Genomic DNA, 20560 nt, shown 5'->3' with positions numbered 1-20560 from the left:
ATGGAGCCCAGATATGCACAGGCGCATCTGAATGGAAAAGTGGGTGAAGAGTCCACTGTAACAATAATTAATTATTTGTCTTGTTTTACAAATGCTGCTCCTCAAGACATTCAATTTATTGTGGCGCAGAGGATTGTCGTCTATGTATGAGGAGGTGTCAGCACCATGGAGTGCTCCGCCGTCTCCCTGCGTGACAGCACTCCAGATGCTGAGAGGGGGCCAACAGTGGGGGGCACTCACGCAGATGCAGGCGGACACATGTGTGAGCACACTCACACATACACACATGCAATTGAGGGGTTTGTTGAAGGATGAGGAACCAACCTGTGTCCAACCGGGGCCCCCTTCCTTCTCAAACTCCACCCCCCTCTAGTTAAGCCAGGAAAGGAATTCATTAAAATATAAATCCTCCTGAACTGCACCCATAATCCGACAGATTAATGGCAGAGCATGAAATCTGCAGTTTACGTTGACAAAAGTTACAAGTTGGGGGAGGGGCGGCAGGGCCCTGCAGTGGATTACGGCGAGCGGGTCTTAATGCGGGAATAATTTGATGTAGCTGCCAATATGCTGCGCACGCACTCACCGGCACAAATCCGACTTTGCTGCGCACTTCTGAAGAAGTTTTATGGGTGAAGAGAGCTCCTCCAGCACGTGGCCAGCAGACCTGATTCTCTGAACGCACACAATGGATTTTCATCAAGTTAATACACAAATGTGACCTGCTCTATCCTTGAGTCGGAAGTCAAAATGAGCCGTTTAAGGAGAAACACATTAGACAATTATTAGTGAAAAAAGGTGAACTTTGACTGTTTTGTGTTTGTTATTTGTACAGTAAGTATTTCAAATCTGTTAATACAAAAATCAATAGTAAATGTTGTTTTGGTGCTCTTTAATGTGGTGTGACAGATAACTGTAGCCGCTTCAGTGAACGTGCACATGAAACGATTGTCTGTTTCATTTTACTACTAGTTCAAGGTTGCCATGTTTGCGAAATAAAACCAGCCCAATTGCTATTCAAAACTTTCCCTTCTCATATCTTGTTTTTTCCCACGGTTTTCCTCTCCAGAGTGGGTCCCTTTTGTCGAAATCATGGGGTCAACAGTGCAAAAGTAGCCCAGTCCTGCAGTAAAACTACAGACTTGGCAACACTATACTAGTTATAGCAAAAATAAAGTTGAATGAACATCTGAAGGTAAGTTAAAGACACAATGCATCTTACTGTATAAGGTATAATCTCTCATGAAATCGCATTATCAGTGTTTCAACTGGGAAAGATGTTAGTAAAACAGCCTGTCACCCAGCGTTTACCTCAGTAAACATTGTATGCTAAGTATACTACAAATACATTTTCATATTTATGTACCTAATAAAATGCCCTGCAGTTGTACTTTTAGTATACTAAACTGGTACTATTGGAACTATTGCAAGTATACTTTGGGTACAATTTAAATATTTAGCATTTAAAGACCAATATTATTCAAAGATCATACAACCCTCATCAAATTTGACATTAAAACACATTTTAGACTTAACATTAAAAATGTGCATTGTGCACAAATGTGACCCTGGACCACAAAACCAGTCATAAGGGTCAGGTTTTGAAGTGAAGTGACATACGGCCAAGTATGGTGACCCATACTCGGAATTCATGCATTTAACCCATCCAACGTGCACACACACAGCAGTGAACACACACACACACACCGTGAATATACACCCGGAGCAGTGGGCAGCCATTTATGCTGCAGCGCCCGGGGAGCAGTTGGGGGTTCGGTGCCTTGCTCAAGGGCACCTCAGTCGTGGTATTGAGGGTGGAGAGAGCGCTGGACATTCACTCCCCCCACCTACAATCCCTGCCGGCCCGAGACTCGAACCCGCAACCTTTGGATTACGAGTCCGACTCTCTAACCATTAGGCCACAACTTTTCATAGATAAGAATTTGAATAGATAAGCTTTCCATTGATGTATGGTTTGTTAGGATAGGACAATATTTGGCTGAGATACAACTATTTTAAAATCTGGAATCTGAGGGTGAAAAAGAATCTAAATACTGAGAAAATCGCCGTTAAAGTTGTCCAAATGAAGTTCTTAGCAATACATATTACTAATTACTTAATATACTAATGATTTTTGGCATAAAAGAAAAATCAATAATTTTGACCCATACAATGTATTTTTGGCTATTGCTACAAATATACCCCAGCGACTTAAGACTGGTTTTGTGGTCCAGGGTCACAAATAGAATGCAAATAGTAAAGTTTAATTATAAGTTTTACATTGGTAAATCTCGAGTAATCTGACGGTCAGTAAATATGTTAATAGATTTGAACTATACTTAGTATGAAATAAATGTATTTTAAATATATTACTTTTTTACAAGGATTCGGTGTCTATAACTCATTCGTTTGCTATACATAAGAACTTTAGAGAAGAGAATATTGGTGGAAACCTAAATATATTGTTACTTAGGGGCCAATTTATGTTTTTTTACAACAGCCACCATTTAATTTACATTATTTATATCAACCACGGTTTGGAGTTGAAACATAACAATTATATCATTAGAAAGCAGAGACGAGACTTTGATTCATTGTATAGATAGAACTCAGAATGTATTTCAGTGTCAAAACGACTCAAAATGATGGAAAAGATCAAATTATCATATACAAAGAAACCTTTTACACCAGCCCTGGTTGTATGAATAGTTAGGGTCTGTTTTAACTCTAGTCACCATTCACCTCCACACAAACAGAACTCTATCAATAGAATGGGGTTTGAGAAAGGGGGTGGTGCGTCGAAGAGGTTTAGCTCTTTAGCTACAATCATAGGACATTTCCAAATTATCACTCAAAATGACAGAGGGAATCGGCGCAGGTGACCCCAGAAACAATCAACCTCATTCAAGCCCAACACATAGCCCACCATCTCCCGCCTCCACCCGCAATTAATCCCAGCAAACATGTTTGATTGAATCTTTTCAAGCAAATCCTTTGCTTGGGCTTTTGTTAGTTCACTTCTTGTCAACATCCATTAAAATATGCTTTTAATTCTTACGCCCGCCATCTCCGAAGATGTGAAAAAATGGGAGAGGAAACAAAGAGGGGAAAAAAAGTAGCGGCAAGCGATCCCACCGTCTTCAACTTTAATCAACTGTACACTGGCATGCCCCCCTCCCCATAATAATATGCTGTTTGGGATTCAGTAGGCAGGCTCCACATCAATCATTCCCCGGAATTTTTTTTCCCGCGCTGCAATAAATATGCAAATGAGTAGAAGCCAGTCACTGGTAATTTCAAGCTCAGCTCACTAGTGTTAAAAGAGGACACGAATTTATTAATTGCCATCGGCCAAAGGAATCCTATTTCTGTGGGCATTGATTACAAAGAGGCATGAGTGATTATCGGGAATGCTGCAGGCTCCGTGCCGCACCACAAGGGGGGCGCTTTGGAGAAAAAAAGAGCAGATTATCACATCCCCTACCACAATAGACATCCTGACACTACGCTCCTCAGCATGAGGCGAAAGGCCCGTGTGAATGCTACGGTTAGGGTAGAGATTTAATTGTAAACTAGTCTTGTGATAAATGACATAAAGATGTGGAAATGTGGGTATACATGTGCTGTGCCCATTGATTCTATGCCCATTGACTGACTGTCAGTCAAGCAGCGCTGGGCTCAATGAATCCACAACAGGCTCAACTAATGTAAAATGATGCCACCTGCAAATGAAATATTTCCTATTGATGCCTACTATAGTAGAACATTGCTAAATGTGCTAAAAATGTGAAGTTTACATATGACATACAAGGATAATGTGCTTCAATGATAGGGAAAATAGGTGGAAAATGAAATTGTGTGTAGAGTAGAGAGAAAACTAAAGTTTCTTTATTGGCATCAATGGTCCCATGAAGAACCTTTAACCTTTCCATTGCAAAACATACTCTAGGAAAAAAGTTATCTAGATTATTAAAATGTTCCTCATTTCTTTAGATGATTAAAATGTTCTGCAGACTGAGAAAAAATGGTTGTTTTAAGAATTGTTTACTGATTCTTTGGGGAACCAAAAAGGTTCTTCGCTGGCATTGCTGTGAAAGCACCCTTTTGGAAGCTTTTTAATATTGTATTTAATGTGAGTCCAGCTGAACAGGCTGCCGCCTGTGTGTTTACAGCATACTGCATTACATACCGGTGTATGTCAGTATTTTAAGTCACCGTGTAGCAGTAATCACTGAGTCAGTTTTATGGACGCACCAGCATGAACTTGTCAGAGAAAACCTACAGCTGACAAAATCTAAATTGATGTCGCAAGACAAAAGTTTAAAAACAACCACAACGCAGGGAAAAAATAAAGGGCCAGAGAGAGGCTTCTGTCCAAGACATTTCATCTCCCATAAATAATGGCCGTAAACTTTTCCGGCAGCACCAGCTAATTAATTCCTGTGCTATACACAAAAGGAAATGCTGGGTGACAAATGGGAGCAGGGCTTGAAAGCTGCCAGGTCTGCAAAACAGTTTCTTCTTCAATTTACAAGCAATTTTGCTGTAAATCATCAACCAGAACTGGCTGCTTTAGGACACAGCCTCTGCTGCCACAACATACTAAAACAGTGTTTCAGTAATGTGAACGTGAGATAGACAGAGCGTGTGGTAAAATCTGCCAGATTCCAGATGTTAATCAATCATGATTTATCTCATAGACCCAGAGGTGAAAGAGACCATGTGCTGTCCATGCTGTCATAGACTTTGTAAAGGAGTTTTTTTTTTTTCACTTCATAAAATACAATAATTATATTAGGGTGTGTTTTCTGTTTACAGTATTGTTTTGTTGTACTGTGATATATTTTTTTGTCCCTGACCCTTAACTGTAATTTGTTTTTTTATTGATACAGAGAGTACGCATATGAAAATCATAGTGTGAGGTGTGGAATAGTGTGGGAAATGACTCTAAATAATTATGGCTGCATTTATTTGATTAAAAATACAATTAAAACTGATATTTTTGAAATATTGTTACAATTTAAAATAACAGTTTTCTAATTTAATATAAATTCAATTTTAATTTTTTCCTGTGATGGCAGAGCAGAATTTTCAGCAGTCATTATGCTAGTCTTCAGTGTCATATGATCTTTCAGAAAACTTTCTAAAATGCTGATTTCTTATAATCAATGTTGAAAACAGTTGTGCTACTTAATATTTTTGAGGAAACCGTTCTACATTTTTATTTTCAGGATTCTTTGATGAATAGAAAATGGAAAAGAACAGCATTTATTTTAAATATAAATTTTTGCTACGTCTTTAATGTCACTATTGATGAATTTAATGCATCCTTACAGAATAAAAGTATTCATTTCTTTCAAATAAATTAATTTACACCTTTCTACAACAAGGCTGGTGACAAACCATTGATTCTCAGCTGCACTTTGATTCATTTCACTTTGTTCAGTGCAAATTAATGTTTTATTGCTCTGCACCAAAAGCATCTTGTATAAAAATCAGTAGACAATGAGTCCCTGCACTCATTGCCATGAAAGCCCATTAATGTTATCTCACAGAACATAGTTACAGTTCAAATGTGTTTGTCTGATGTGTTTGTATCAGTCTTGACTGTGGCCTCTAAGGGTCTAGCTATTTGCTTTGTCTGACATTTCATTTTTCCTCTAGTTGCCACATTGACGAAGTGAAAACACCTATGAAGAACGTCTGACTGAGGACAATAATGCAACAGACGTAGCATTTAAACACATAACGCAAAGTTGCTCTCTTGTCAAGGTCTGGAGCTAACACGTAAATGTTTTTCTCAAGGCAAAAACTAAATGGCTGTGTGATGGCACCTCATCAAGCAGACAGGAAAACTTGTTTGTTTGTGACACAGAGGTGAAAAGGCAGTAAAATGAAAACCTGCCTGACATTATCCTTTTAAACGCAGCCCTTTCCTCTGCTTACACAAATCAAGAACATGATGTTTCCCCCTACAGACCAATAGAAGCATCCAAGTGCTTCTCACAGAGCTCTCCTAAGCCACTTGGAGCTATTTAGAGCCCAAATAATGGCACATAAGTCTATGTGATCTCATGCTGGAGTGGCCATCTCTCACCTAAAGCTAAAGTCTGTAATTGAAATAAACAAACATGGTATTCAAAATAAGACTATTTTTACTATAAATTAAGGCTGATGATTATCACATATACAGTCGAAAATAGTCTCAGTTTTATTCAATCTCATTGGGTAGCACACATGGACAGAAGAGCTTAAGGCATGAATGGCAGACGAATTGTTTTCTGTCACATCTCCCATTGCTTTGGGAGTTTTCCTTCGTAGTAGCTCAGCAAAAACCCAAAAATCATTCGAGTAAAACTTAAAACATTCATCTTTCTTGCTTCTGCATCCACAGTGTTCATAAATTACATTTCATAGATCTCTCTTATCCAGTCGTCCTCATAATAAGGTCTATAAAGAAGAGGGGATTCCAAGCTGATTAATTGTTTCCAGCTTTTGTTTTTAATTAATTGCATGGGTACTCCGTCTGCTGGAAGTTCAGTCGGAGCCGAGGTGAAATGTGCAGTTGGCGTTTAAGTCTGTACATTGTGGCACATCCTGTGCTTCCCATACAAATGAAGAACTTGGATTTACATCTAAATATTTTGACCATGCATTAATTATAAAATATCACAATGAAGAATTGTTACACAAAATGTCAATAAATATGTTCTAACCTTCTCTATTAATGGACATAAGGTGCCCTTGAGGTACAATAGGGCTGTATGGCTCTGAGCGGATGTTGAAATGCATGCATGCACATTTCCTACCACACACAGGTAAAATACAACAACAAAGACGCACACATTCAGTGTACACCACTCAATTTCCTCTGTAATCTGTCATCTTGCCTGCAGTTTTAATTCCTGTTAACTGCATGGTTGCATGCCACTGCTTCATTCATTTTAATGGAATTGAATAACAGCGCCGCATGGCTGCACTCGCACAAGGCCGCTTTAATTGGAATGAATGTTTAAAAATGTGAAAAATATTCATGCTGGTGGTTTTCCAGAGAAAAGGCCACATTTGTTTTGGGTGACTTCTGCCCATTTCAAAGACCCCTTCAAGAAGTTCTAGAAACACTGACTATAGACCTGCTGCTAATTTTGCACTTGTGGATAAATCTGGAATTTGGTTTGGAATTTTGTTATCAGCCATCAAACAATTAATCATTGACATTTATCAAACTAGTAATTTGCTGATCAACATTGAGCTAAACAGTTTTTCACATTTTAAAAATAGGACTTTCACATATGAAGAGTGATGCATTATACGGTTTAAAATTTCAAAAAGTCCACATAGAAACTAGGACAATCCTATATGCCTAAAAATCAAACATTGACTCATTATTGAGTATGGTTTGCAGATTCTGTCGCCATATCCTCAGAATTTGAGTTTGAAATATATCAGACCCAATGGATTGTCACACTGAAATTAGATTTATTTTGAAACTAGATTTAATGAGATCTAGATTGTGAGGCCTGGCCAATTAAGCGGTGAATGTGATGGTGCTGTTTGCTTTACTGTCCTTTTGTTAATGTACAAACTTTCCTCATGAAAATAGATTTAGGGTTAAATAAAAAATATAATTAATTATCTGTGCAGTATAACTTACATGCCCAGCATACAGCCTAACAAATGATTTGCCACACTTTAACACACTAAAATTATAAAAATCTTTGTAATCTCATTAGTGTTTATCTTTTCTCACTCATTTGATATGGAAAAATCATATCGCAAAAGGGCAAAAAGACGTCTGATTTATTCTGCATTCTGATCATTATCTTTCAGATTGCGTCATAAATTTTCTGATACGCAAAAATAAACACTTTAAACGGAATGGTTTACACATTATATCAATGTTTATGTTTGATTCTAGAATAAGTGACGTACATCAATTATCATTTCTTTGTTTTACTAGCAAACTCATGAATCCATTTAAAGTTGAAATATTAAATTTACTAATAGCACGTTTTTAACCTGACCAGATATTTGTAAATCTGACATTTGAATTCCTTATTTCCTTACAGATATTCACGTCCTCTAGACTTGTTTGTCTATCTTTCTGATGCAAAGCACAGTGTTTTAATCAATCAAGTATTCACCAAAAGACATATTGGCTAAATATTATAAAACATATTCATGTTTTATTACCATTAGTGTTCATTTCAGGTGGAAACTGCAGTGAATTGCAAGTATAGGTATATTTTTGGAGTTTTGAGAGAAAAAAAAGAATGTAGGTACACGTATGTCTTCCCAGTGAGCTTATTTTGGAGAAATCATTGTTTGTTAGGGAAAAAAATCCTGGTTATAGATGGATGGTCACTCTGGACTGATTCTGTTGTTTCTTCAAACGTCTTTGCTAGAATGAAAATCAGCTAAAATGCTCATTGTATATCACTAGATTTGTGCTATGTGCATTATAATGATTGATAGGAAGAACTGAATGAGTGAAATAGATTTTTTTTAAAACATCAGCTTTTTACATGACCATATTTAATATGCAGTGTATATGTTGATAAGCTTTGGAATCAATAACAACAGCACAGAGAGAAATCCCTCAGTTAATAAACTATGCATGAAATACACATCCTGTGGGTATTAAGCAACATAAACCTGTCACCTCCAACTGACCATCACATCAAAATTATGACATTAGTGCGAAGCATGTCTGTATTCAAATCCTGCTCTCAAGATTTAAAAAAACACTCCAAACATTTATATTTAATGTGTCGACAAGGTCAGGCCGAACCAATAGTCGATGATCAATCAATATGAGATTTGAATTTAAAGAGCTTTGGCCTCCCGGGTGACAGAGCATGGAGTCAGCGGTGTGGTTAAGCCCCGGGCTCAGGAGGGCCCGCAGGCCTGTTTAACTCTCAGGACCATGATTAATTCATAGTGGATTATGTGCTGGGTGCAGCAGGGGCACCGCTGGGCTCCTTCACACTAAAACCACACACTGCAATGAGATAAAGGCTTTTCCCCCAGACAGCAGGCTCAATTTGATGCCCGTCTTCCTTGCCTCCGTACCTGTGAAGGATTCCCCCCACATACGCTCCCCACTGAGAGTCAAATCACTGAATCTCATCTGACTCTTTTGTTTTTCCCTGACTATGAATTGAGATATGAAATGAGATGAGTTCAGCGATGAGTTTGTCGCTTTTTAACTTGTTTCTCCATATATATATTGTCGCAGATGTAGGTGTTGCTCTGCATGTCTAATGCCACCTTTTAAGATTTTTCTTGTTTTATATATGACTCAGAGATGCTTCTAATGTATAGTAAAGTGATTGTTCTGATCATTAGGCCTTCAGTAGATCTTGTTAGCATAGCCAAAAATAAAAACTAAAAATTATGAATTAATTTATGATGCTGGCATATAAAATATAAATAACGATACACTTGTATAACACAAAAGTACTGTCAACTTGTCCATATAGTCATTGCCAAAGGTGCTATAAACAAATTATATTACTGCTCTTAAGTACATAGGCAACAAAACGTATTTTCAGGACGCAGCACATTTTTAACTTTTACATTTTAAAATAATTTTTTTTAGAATGAATGAATGAATAAAGAAAGATTTTTGTTTCTTTTGGAGTATGAAAATGAAGAGATAAGCATCAGAAAAGAATATTATCAGTTTAAATATTCTCAGCTTGTGACTATTTAACCCTGCTTGCACTGAAAGCAAACCTCACGCTTTTCAGCAAGGATATGGCAAATACATTTCCATTCACAGTATATCTCGAAGTGGAAATAGTACAACCACAATCTCAAGGCATCAAACAAAAACATTTGATTTAGCTGATTCAATCGATGAGTAAATTATGCTTTGTGAATATTATCAAATGCTGTTTCATGAAAGGACATCACAAGAGTGTTGCACATATAGCAGGCTAGACAACCTTGTGAGGGTTATGTGGTGTCCTCCACCATGTCAAGTTCATCCTGAGAGATGCTAATGTCTCACAGTGCTATTCTGAGCTAGACTGCAACACTCGGGAATATTCTTCAGAAGCCATATTTCTCAGAAACCAGCTTCTAAATACTAAAGCGAGCATCTCAAGACATGGACAATCCCCTTGCTTGCTTGCTTGTATTTGATGCTCAGCTAGTCCAAGGAAAAGCACCTATCATCTGAATTTCATATTTTCTAATTTTATTAAAAACTCACAAATTTGTTGAACATGTATTTATACAGTGAATGGTCTAATATGCACTGGAGGTCACGTAAGCTTAGGTTTATTAGAACAATAAAAGACATACCATGAGAATTTGATATTTAAAGAAAGTAGCAGCTGCTTGCTGCACATTTGACCATCAATTTCAATAGTTTGGATTTTCCTTTAAAGACACAAAAATAAAACTTGTAGGTCTAAGTATGTTATATTAACAATTTATGAATGTTCTTTTCAGCAGACTAAAAAAAATAAGAAGTCAATACCTCTCATTGTTTTTTAAACACTTACACTTTGTTTCAACACGTTCTGCAGATAATGGTGCAAAGCACTTTTACAGTATTTGTGCTATGTTTTTATTTGGCAACTGTCTACTTGATTTTTTTATTTTTTTCAGGTTTTTTTGTAAACAACATTTTGTACAAACTAGCACAGTGAACCACAACCCCAGCAAACTTGTTTTCATCATACAATATAAATAAAATCAATACAAAAGTTTGGTTGGTTGCTTGGAACATTTTTTCTGGATCAAGAGGTTCTAAATCATGGTTGATACTTTTAACTCCTGAATTAAATATATTACGTAAACACTTGACTGTTCTATGTCCCTTTCAGACCCTTGTTAAAATAATTTTAGAAGGTAGACTTCATTTATCAACATTTCAAGTTCTCTTCCATTAAATAAAGGGTTTACCATCCATAAACGTTTTAACACTTTGCCTTTTAAAGGCTAACTTCTTCAGATTTGGTGGAATTCTTGGGAAAAAACAAAACAAAAAACAGGATATGTCCAGAACGAGAAAAAAAAGCTTTTTCTCGCTGGCCTTCAGAAACTATTTAGTGTCGAAAAGGTTGTTTAAGTGTCAGTATGGCAGAGCCTTGAAAGGCAAGGAGGTCTGAGGAGTTTTCAAATAAATAAATTAGTCTGACGGCTTAGATCTTTCCTGGAGTCAACATTGCAGGTTAGCATTAGATCAGCCGCCTTGGGTGTTTCTCTGTAAAGCTGACAAGTCTTTGACGGTAGCTGACGCTGTTAATGTGTTGCAATCGCTGTTTTTAGAGCGGCGGTTTAACGGTGGTACAAGCGTTTAGCTTCTGGAGGGACGCTGCTACGCTGGGCCTCATAGCTGAATTCATACAGCGACTGGGTCAACAGTATCAATTCTTTCTCTTCTTAAGTTCGGTCTTGTGATAAAGAAAGAAAGAAGGAAACGGAACATCAACACAACGAGTTCAAGAAGGTAAATGTCAATCTCTCTGTGAGCTGTCCGACCACATTTATGACATGGAAAAATGGGGGAAAAAAGACAAAAACGAGAACCAGAATGTGCGGCCAGTGTCCCTGTTCCCACCCTCCCTCCTTCCTTCCTTTGTTTATTGTAATTTCTCTCTGCCGAAATGTCCGTTCACAGAAGCTACCAGACCGTGCCCTCGTTCATTTCTGATGGAGGGTGGGAGAGGTGGTTGCTGTATCCGCTGCCGTTGAGGGAGAGGGATGTAAAGGACGGACTGGGTCCAAAAACATCTGAGGACATACTGTGCAGGGGTCCAGGTATCCCTGGCTCTGGACTGGGTGAGTCTCCTGGGTGGTGAGACATGATGTCTGAAAAGCGCTGTACTTCACTGGATGGATGGTGGCCTGGGATAGGATGGTCCATGCCCCCTAGCGGGGTACCGGTTGGTCCTGACGATGGAACAAAAGGGAGATCTACAGGAGTCTGGGCCTGCGAAGATGGAGGGCCTTGGGGAAAGAAGTCGTAATTCCCTCCTGGACCATAGTACTCGCTTTGATAATCTGCAGATGCACAGAGGATACAAGAATTGTGGTTTAGATTTAGAAACAAAGAGCAGAAGAAAACTCCTTGTTTAAAAATTAATTGAATACGTAGTCTGTCGTTCTTTGGAACAAATCTCAATATGCCACATTAGTCACAGAACATGTTACACCAAATTCACAAATGTAGCTGGGTGGGGAGAACAAAGCTCTGCTAATTACAGGGAGGAAGGCTTTGAACAGCTGAAAACTAATAAAACAAAGCTGTTATTGATATGATAGTGTATATATAACAATAACTGCCTTGTTTCATGCATATGGACAAGAACCTAGCAGATTATGAAAATATAGGAAAAATGAGGTTTGTACTTAATGTTTATTTTTGACAGTAAGTTTCACACTGGTTTTTATTATTGCCACTTGTTTACACTTTGTTTGTAATATTGGAATTTTAGTTGGAATAACAAAATTCACAAAAAGGAATTTTATATTAATTTAAGATGCTAGGTTTTTTAAATCAATATTTGTATCCCCTGATAGCAACAATAAAGATGTGTGTAATAACCTACAACTTTTGATTCACAAGACTGTCCAAGTGTATATATATATAATATATATATATATAAAACTAGGTAACATATAAAGTGAAATAAAACTAAACTAGATTGAATAAAACACACATACAATGCTGTTGACACATGTACAATGCCGGAACATGCACGCCGTTGTAGATTCAAAAATAAAATAAATGGACGGAAGGGCTAAGCAGCTGTCAAAATTTCAAGGAGCAACACAACACATATCAATCAATTGTTTGACGATATCAAAACATTTACATTTATTCATTTAGCTGACGCTTTTATCCAAAGCGACTTACAATTGCTATATATGTCAGAGGTCGCACACCTCTGGAGCAACTAGGGGTTAAGTGTCTTGCTCAGGGACACATTGGTGTCTCACAGTGGATTCGAACCCGGGTCTCTCACACCAAAGGCATGTGTCTTATCCACTGCGCCATCACCACCCATTTAAGCATCAAACACATGGATAACATGAAATATTAGCCAGTAGCTAGTTTAATTGTCCACGTTCAGAAGCCCCTAACAAAACAAAATTTATATTTGCAGACCATTTAACTATTTAAAACACAAACTAACTGACATATACAAAAACATCTTGAACGTGTATTTGTCGCGTAAGTCAACCATTTTCACTTCTGATGCGTAACGAATGAAACCAGCGCGAGAAAGAAAAACATATTTCACACAAATGTTTGAGATAGATAAGTCTACAATACGCCATTATATCTCACCTCCATAGTATGAAAACGGGCCGTTTGGAATTAATTCTCCAGGCTCGAGTCTGTCCACGAGCGTTCGCATTCTTCTCGGACTCCGGAAGAACGCGTGTCTCCTCGCGCCGAGCGCGCTCAGCTGTTTCATACGCCGTTCTTTGGACCGCCGGTTCTGAAACCATACCTAGTGCACATGGACAAATAGCAATGTAAACCTATTAACTGCTTATCGTTTTCTTTATTATTTTTTATTATTTTTATTAGTAGTATTTTTTTTTCTAAAATCGGTAACATTTTATAAAAGTGTGTCAGAGATATAGAGGAGCACATCACAGTAATTAATTACAATGGTAAAAACAATAATAGCGTGAATTGTAGGTTATGTGGAGCTTCACGAAATAATTACATAAGTAGCCTATTAATTTATTACGATTCTGTGCTTAGTTATATAAATACATATATCATAATAAAATAAAAAGCATATATCACCTGATAAAAAAATAAAATAATAATAATACGTTTTATTAATCTCTTTGTGTATGTGACATACATTTTATGATCTGCACTGCTTAAATGGTGTCAGAATTATAACATCTGTTTCCACCCATTTAATTTGTCACAATCATTTCTGCCATTTCTACTTAATTTTAGTTTTCAGAGGGTCAACTCGGTTTTATTTATTAGTAATTCAAAGTGGACAGAAATGCAAATACCTGCAGGCCTTTGGCACCATTTTGACTTGAACATTTAAGGCAGCAATTGCACTTTAGTATTTTATTTTATTAGTATGCATTGATAAAAATAATAATAATTTAAGAGTGGTGCATTAAAATAAGACAACCTACCTGCAGACCTAACAGTCTGACACTATGGCCTAATGTTTACATGTCAAGTTTACCATTTTTTATTGGTTCAGAGCAGTGTCTTCACAGTCTACTGAGGTAGGCCTGTGAGGTGACAGAATACATTCGTATTGTGGTGACAAGATTACTCGTAATTATCGTCACTGTTAGAGGGTCGGATCTAACCTCACTTTAATGATCTTTTAACCCTCCATTTACTCCGACTGAGGGGGCAGCAGCGGGGACTTCAAATCTCTAATTAATACTTAATAGGAGGGTGGTTACCGATATATTAACCGGCTCTATGCAGTTATTATTTCGTAATCTATATATCCACCCTTGAATTCCTTTTGCTAATTATAGTTTACTCTGACGGTCTTAAATATCCAACCTCGCCACTCTATTAATCTCAACCCCTTCCCTGCTCTTGATCTTACGTTCAGTCTCATTTTAGGGCTTTATCCCCACAGCACCAATCTATTAAGACGCTTATAACAATGATGATGCTTTATCTGTGCATCTTATCGGATCTCTCACGCAGAAAAAATGACCAAGATGAGGCTCTTTAAAACGATGCTGACAAATCCAATATAGCGTGCGTAAATGAGGGCGCACATTCGCCAATGTACTGCGCACATTGGCTGGACTCTCATTGTTCAGCGGTTCACTCGACAAAAAAGCAAGGATCGATTCTCAATTTCTCACTGAAAACCACCTAGTATGAGGTACTTTGACAGACACAGGGACAGATTTCTGCGTTTCCACTTGACTGAGAACCGTCACAGCATGTCTAAATGTGGTCGCAAAACGTGATGGCGCTGCATTGCCAAGACTCCCATCGTTCTCACCAGTCTGATGCCAGCTGGCGTGCCTCTCCATCTCTCGAGTCAAGTATAAAAAGGCTAACCTTATAAATGTTACTTCCAAATATTTACAGGTGCCAGCAAAGATGTGTCCTCATTTCTATTCAAATAGTCTTGCCTCAAGGATTGGAAAGAAGAGGCACAATGAAGGCGCGCGTGCGCTTTTTTCTATTTCAGCCAGGAAGAGAAATTTGTACCACATGATATCTTAGGAATCACACACTATAAATTCTCGTCATGGACCTATCTCATTGTGTTCATCTTCAAAATTACTAGCAGCAAGCATAGCAATTATAAGTTCAAAGTAAATACAGTTTGTTAAGTATTGGCGTAATTATGTAGTTATAATATGTAGGTTTACCTGAATAACTCGCATGTTGAGCCCCGTTTCCTGCGCCAGTTGCTCCCTGATGTGTCTGGTTGGTTTGGGGGTCGCCGCGAACGCCGCTTTCAGTGTCTCCAGTTGCTTTGCTTTAATGGTGGTACGCGGTCCTCTCCGTTTGCCTCCGAGGTTCTGGTCATCGTTTTCATTGTTACCCGTTTCTTTGTCCGATAAGTTCGCGATTTCCCCATCCTTGACATCGTCCTGTAGCTGGTCTTGCGAATCTGGCGATAAACTAGGATCACTGCAAGCTGTAACTGAATGGGCAAAGAAGGACCGTCGGAAACAGGGGGTCGAAATAAAAACCTCTAAATTAGACATGGGGACCAGAGAAGTGTTAGACACTAAGCAAAGGAATGTAAAAGAAATAAATAAATACAAAGAAAAAATAAAAATAAAGAAACAGAGGATTTAATAAAACAAAAGAAACGAATAAACAAAGAAAGGACAAAGAAACACTGGTATTTAGAGCTGAAAGAACTGCCACAACGCACTAGTCTACAGCAGTGAAAAATAAACTGGCTAGAAATAGGCCAGAAAATGAATGCAGCAAAATCTGTATTTCATTTTACATGAAATAAAAAATGAAATGCTTTTCGAAATATATTATGGATGACACCCTATGAAGATTTCTTTTACTTTTTTGTGAGACATTATATTGAATAAAGGACTTCAAGACAGCCAAGTGTATATTCCTCAAACATTTTCATTTTTTTTTTTAGATCAAAAGATACCGTATTAATCTAAAGTATTGAATAGGCCTATATTAAGTATTATTTATAAAGCGCGATATTAGCGAGTGTAGTGTGCATTTTTCCCCCAGTTCTCGTATCATTTAATTCATTTTACTCACCTGAAAGAAGATTGGTGTCTTTTCCGTTCGTGCTGCTTAAATAATCGTCTTTACAGACAAATTTATTTTCGTCTATGATGTACAATTCCTCCCCCGTGGATAGTTGCTTGTTACACATCATGCATGTGAAGCAGTTCAGATGAAACACTTTGCTCCGTGCCCTCCGCACCAAGTCATTCGGCGAGATCCCCTGAGCGCAACCCGCGCATTTTGTTCCAAAGCGCCTGCAAATGAATAGACCAAGAAAAAAAGGTCACTAAAACACAGTAAAACAGTAGATCAAATATAAAGGAATCTGTTTTCATCAACTGAGACCAAGGTGATGGAATAGCATCGTTTATATTTGTGTGTACATAAAATGAGTGTTCGTAAATGTTTAATATTATCAGTTATTTGGGGAAAAATAGGTATCACAATTATTGTTTATACAGTTGTTAAAATCAAATTTAGATATGTATTCTTATGTTTTTTTTATTTATGTTGTAGAAATAAATCAAATTGAAGGCCTAAATAAAATTCTATTATAATTTGGATTTATTTTGCATGTGCTTTCGTGTGTATTAAAGCATAATTAACAATCACCCTTAACAAAAGTACATGCACATTCTTCCAATACAAACACCACTGCAGTAAATACTCACCACTTAATTATGACCAATAATGTGTATTGTGGTTCTCTGTACAGATTGTTGATTCTGAGTCTGTGATTACATTGTCTGAGGGTTTCCAGCTCAGAGTCGTTTATTATTCAAATCCACTTATCACATCTTAACTCGAACCACTGCAAACACACGCGGGGCTGTACAGACAGCCTGCCACTGGGCCGCGTTACACTTTCAACTACCCTGGCAAAGCATTCATCCCTGCGGCTTCCCTGGCTGCCATTCGCTGTAAACAAAGTGTGATTTCCTTCAAACCCCTTGCTGCGGACGAGTACACAGACTATTAGTGTATCTGCTCGTCATTTTACATAACAATTCAAATTAACAAGCATTTAATTAATGGGCGTCCTAATCAAAGAATCAAATAAGTCGGTCGTGTTGACAGTACTTAGGATCACACTTCATGTTAGTGTGAATGCAAGTCCTAAATTCTAATGAAATCATGCTAAATTGGATACGCGTATCATGCAATGTGTAAAGCTTTAACGCGATTTTGAATTTAAATTTAATAAAGAAGAAAAATCAGTAGCCTACCTTTCAGGAGCACTGTAAATATTTTTGAGTGATTGAGAAACGATTGATTTATTACATTTAAGGCATGTTGGTGTTTTAAGCTACTTACCAAATAAGTGAAACCGCTTTTAAAAATTAATATCATTTTAAAATTATATGTTGGTTTTATATGTATAGCCTAACCTATGAATGGTAAATTACACAAAAATGTAAAAAATATTTAACAACCAGTTATGTCTGTTATGTTGATTTTTAAAAATATTGCCAACGTATTTTATTGTTCTTGTAGACAATTATACCAGTATCTTTGAAGAGCATGATATTAAATAAACTAACATTTTTCCATGTATCACAGTAATATATCTACATGATGTATTTTATGAGTCGAACTCTCGCAAGGAGCTTACCTAAAGAAGTCGTTTTTGCAATACAGTTTTCCTTCTCGAGAGAAGCATTTTTCTGTTAGGTTACATTTGCACTCGCAGCATTGTACGCACTTGATGTGCCATGCTCTGTCCAGAACATTAAGGAGAAACCTGTCCAATATAGGCCTCTCGCAGCCCGCACAGTGGACCATTGTCTTTGGATGTGCTCCCACAGTTACTGCCGTGGTGTCCACAACCTGAGAGTCTGCTCCTGTTTTCTCTCTTTCCAAAGAGAGAATGGAAAGGGTCGCAATGATGAAGGATGGTCCAAGTCAGTCTTCGCGAACAGGGTCGAAAGGAAAAGATCAAGAAGTTTTAATTATATTCACCACTTCTGTGTATTTGGATGGACCTGTAGCGGTCCAAAATCAGGATAATAAAAGAGGATCTTCTCATGAGGTAGTGCTTCAGTTGTCAGTCATTATTTCTCATCCTCTTCCTTGCCAAATTTTGAGATGCATAAATGAAGCCAGCATAGAGAAATCTTTCAAAACACCAACTGCTTGTTGGTTACAAAGACAAGGACATCATTGCGGAAAAAAGCACGTCGCCGTTGTCAATAACAAGGTGAAGCATTGGTGGTGATGATGTGCATTAAAGTTTATCATAAACAAGCATCTAACGCAACCGGTCTTGGACGGAACTAGCACACGAGACATGCGAGCCCAGAGACACTAGAGTGCACTTTACCATGTCCACGTATCCACTGTTTTTACGTCCTCTGAAAGATGCAATGGCCAAACGCTTTGAAAAGTGCGTCTCCCTCTGTAACGTGTGCTGTTTCCTCGGTAAGACAGAAGAGGTGAAAGATGCTAGTGTGAACAGAATGCGCGTGGCATCTCGTTGCAGGACTGATGACTATCCCCGAACAGCCTCCGGTGTTCTGCATGTTCCTGAAAGCACACGAGCCAGCCTTATTCACAGCCTCCTGACGTCACTCCGGACCGAGGCCAATCAGCGGCTTTCCGTTCAAGTAACCATTAGCTATCCCCTCACCGCTTTACCGGCACACTCTGCGCTATTTATAGGGAACAGAAGACACCAATTGTCAAAAATCCCAGAAACTGTCATATCTTAGTTAATGTGGAGAGTCAGAAAACAGAGCTTGCTATTCGAAAGTCTTCTTAAATTTTATTTTTCATTTTTCTCGTCATTCGTCCGTTCTGGTGGAACCGAGGAACGAGAGAAGCGTTTGGTAAGGTTCATATCTGATCATTTAAGCATTGTTTATGTATATATAGATCATGTGTCAGTACTTTGAGATGCGCCATGCTGTGAAAACTGTTGTGTTGTGGTAACGTTTATTTCTTAAAAAGAAATCTGGCGTAAAGATGCTTAGTCTGGAATATGTATTGGTAATTTTTCTTCATTATTTTATATATCGAATAGCAGCACAAGCATGATATGATTTTTATTTATTTATTTATTTAAATTGTATCTGACATGTAACTAACTATCAAGACAACAGAATGTTTCCTGAATCCTTCATGAAGTAGCATATGCCATAAAATAAGAACGTAGGCTATTTTGTTTTATAAGATCATACGTTTATATGTCTATGGCGAAATCTTTAATAGTTCATTTCTTCTTCGCTGACACTAAATCTAATTTATAACCATTCAATTTCCTACAGTTAGAAACAATTTTACGCAGATTTAAAAACTAACTTTTAAAGATATATTCCTTATATTCAATTTAAATAATTTACGCAGACAGTTTGTGTAACCTTTTAAACTATGTCACTCAATCAACGAAAAGAAACTTAAGAACTACATCCTCCTTTGGTCCTTTGTTAAACGAGAGAAAGTGAAAGACAAGAGGGCTCTAAACTTTACAGGATCTTAGATCACCTCAGCAGCCTCTAATGGCCCAAACACCTTGTGGTGTTTTGTTAGATCTGTTAAGTCCGTTCTTCTGATTTTAAGCAATATACATCGTGTTTTTCAAGTGTATGTGGCTTATAGTTACATTTCATTGCAAATAAAAATTAGGAGAGGGCTACTGAATTTAGAGCAATTTCAAATTGTGTGGGTTTGTTTCCTTGTATGGACAATTTCGATTACTCTTTCAATCTCTCTAACCATTTATCTTATTATTAATGTTTTATAATAATAAAAAATGTTCAGTGTATAATATGTAATTATTGCATTATTTTTTGTACAGTAATTATTTACTAATAAGAAATGTTTTATTTTTGCTGTATGCACATTAACTTCATCTGAATTTTTCACAGCGAATATATGTATCATTTAATAATTCGATATCATTAAAGGATACGTACCGAATCCTAATCTCATTTCAAACCTCTTGAACCTTTGCCTTCCTGTGTGACACTGACACCATTCACCACCATAAACTGACTAGGTCATTCCAACTTACACACACACACACACACACACACACACACATGCGCACGCACGCACGCCCCTCAACCTCAAAATCTCAGCTATTTACATTCTGTCAGCGTATATTGTGCAAACGTTCCAGTCTGGAATCTGGAATCAATACCACGCAACTTTGTGCATATGGGCCACTTCTCATGTAAAACGGCATAGTGGGGCTGATCCACGCCATGGAAGCAAAAGGCCTTACACAACACACACAAACAGCTGCCGATGAGCGTCTAGGGAGCGCTCATCGTTGACTGTGGGACCCTTGGATGACATGTGTTGTTTTACGAAGAATAACAGATAAAAGATGAACACACTCTATCTTTTGCAGTCGCCTAT

At 37.6% G+C, this 20560-nt stretch overlaps 1 protein-coding gene across 1 annotated transcript; it reads right to left on the bottom strand.

Annotated features, from left to right (window-relative positions):
- Positions 1–10272: 10272 nt before the first annotated feature.
- Positions 10273–17998, bottom strand: LOC306850941 (LIM/homeobox protein Lhx1-like). Its single transcript, XM_079386921.1, has 5 exons — positions 17814–17998; positions 16232–16455; positions 15358–15635; positions 13310–13475; positions 10273–12018 (listed from the first exon to the last, which is right to left on the bottom strand). The coding sequence occupies exons 1-5, from the start codon at positions 17981–17983 to the stop codon at positions 11639–11641; spliced, it is 1218 nt and encodes a 405-aa protein (XP_079243047.1). The 5' UTR covers positions 17984–17998; the 3' UTR covers positions 10273–11638.
- Between the last annotated feature and the right edge of the window lie 2562 nt (positions 17999–20560).

The sequence above is a fragment of the Barbus barbus genome, assembly GCF_936440315.1.
Source record: "Barbus barbus genome assembly, chromosome: 31".
NCBI classification, from domain to species: Eukaryota; Metazoa; Chordata; class Actinopteri; order Cypriniformes; family Cyprinidae; genus Barbus; species Barbus barbus.
Note: the sequence above shows the minus strand (reverse complement) of the source record. Positions and strands in the feature narration are given on the sequence as shown.

What these genes read in the sequence shown, in the direction of transcription:
- LOC306850941 (XM_079386921.1), bottom strand. Translation starts at nt 17,983, where the DNA reads ATGGTCCACTGTGCGGGCTGCGAGAGGCCTATATTGGACAGGTTTCTC. An exon ending in AGACACCAATCTTCTTTCAG is followed by an intron (nt 15,636 to 16,231) that starts GTGAGTAAAATG and finishes TTGCCCATTCAG; the next exon opens with TTACAGCTTGCAGTGATCCT. An exon ending in CCCGTTTTCATACTATGGAG is followed by an intron (nt 12,019 to 13,309) that starts GTGAGATATAAT and finishes GTGCATCTGCAG; the next exon opens with ATTATCAAAGCGAGTACTAT.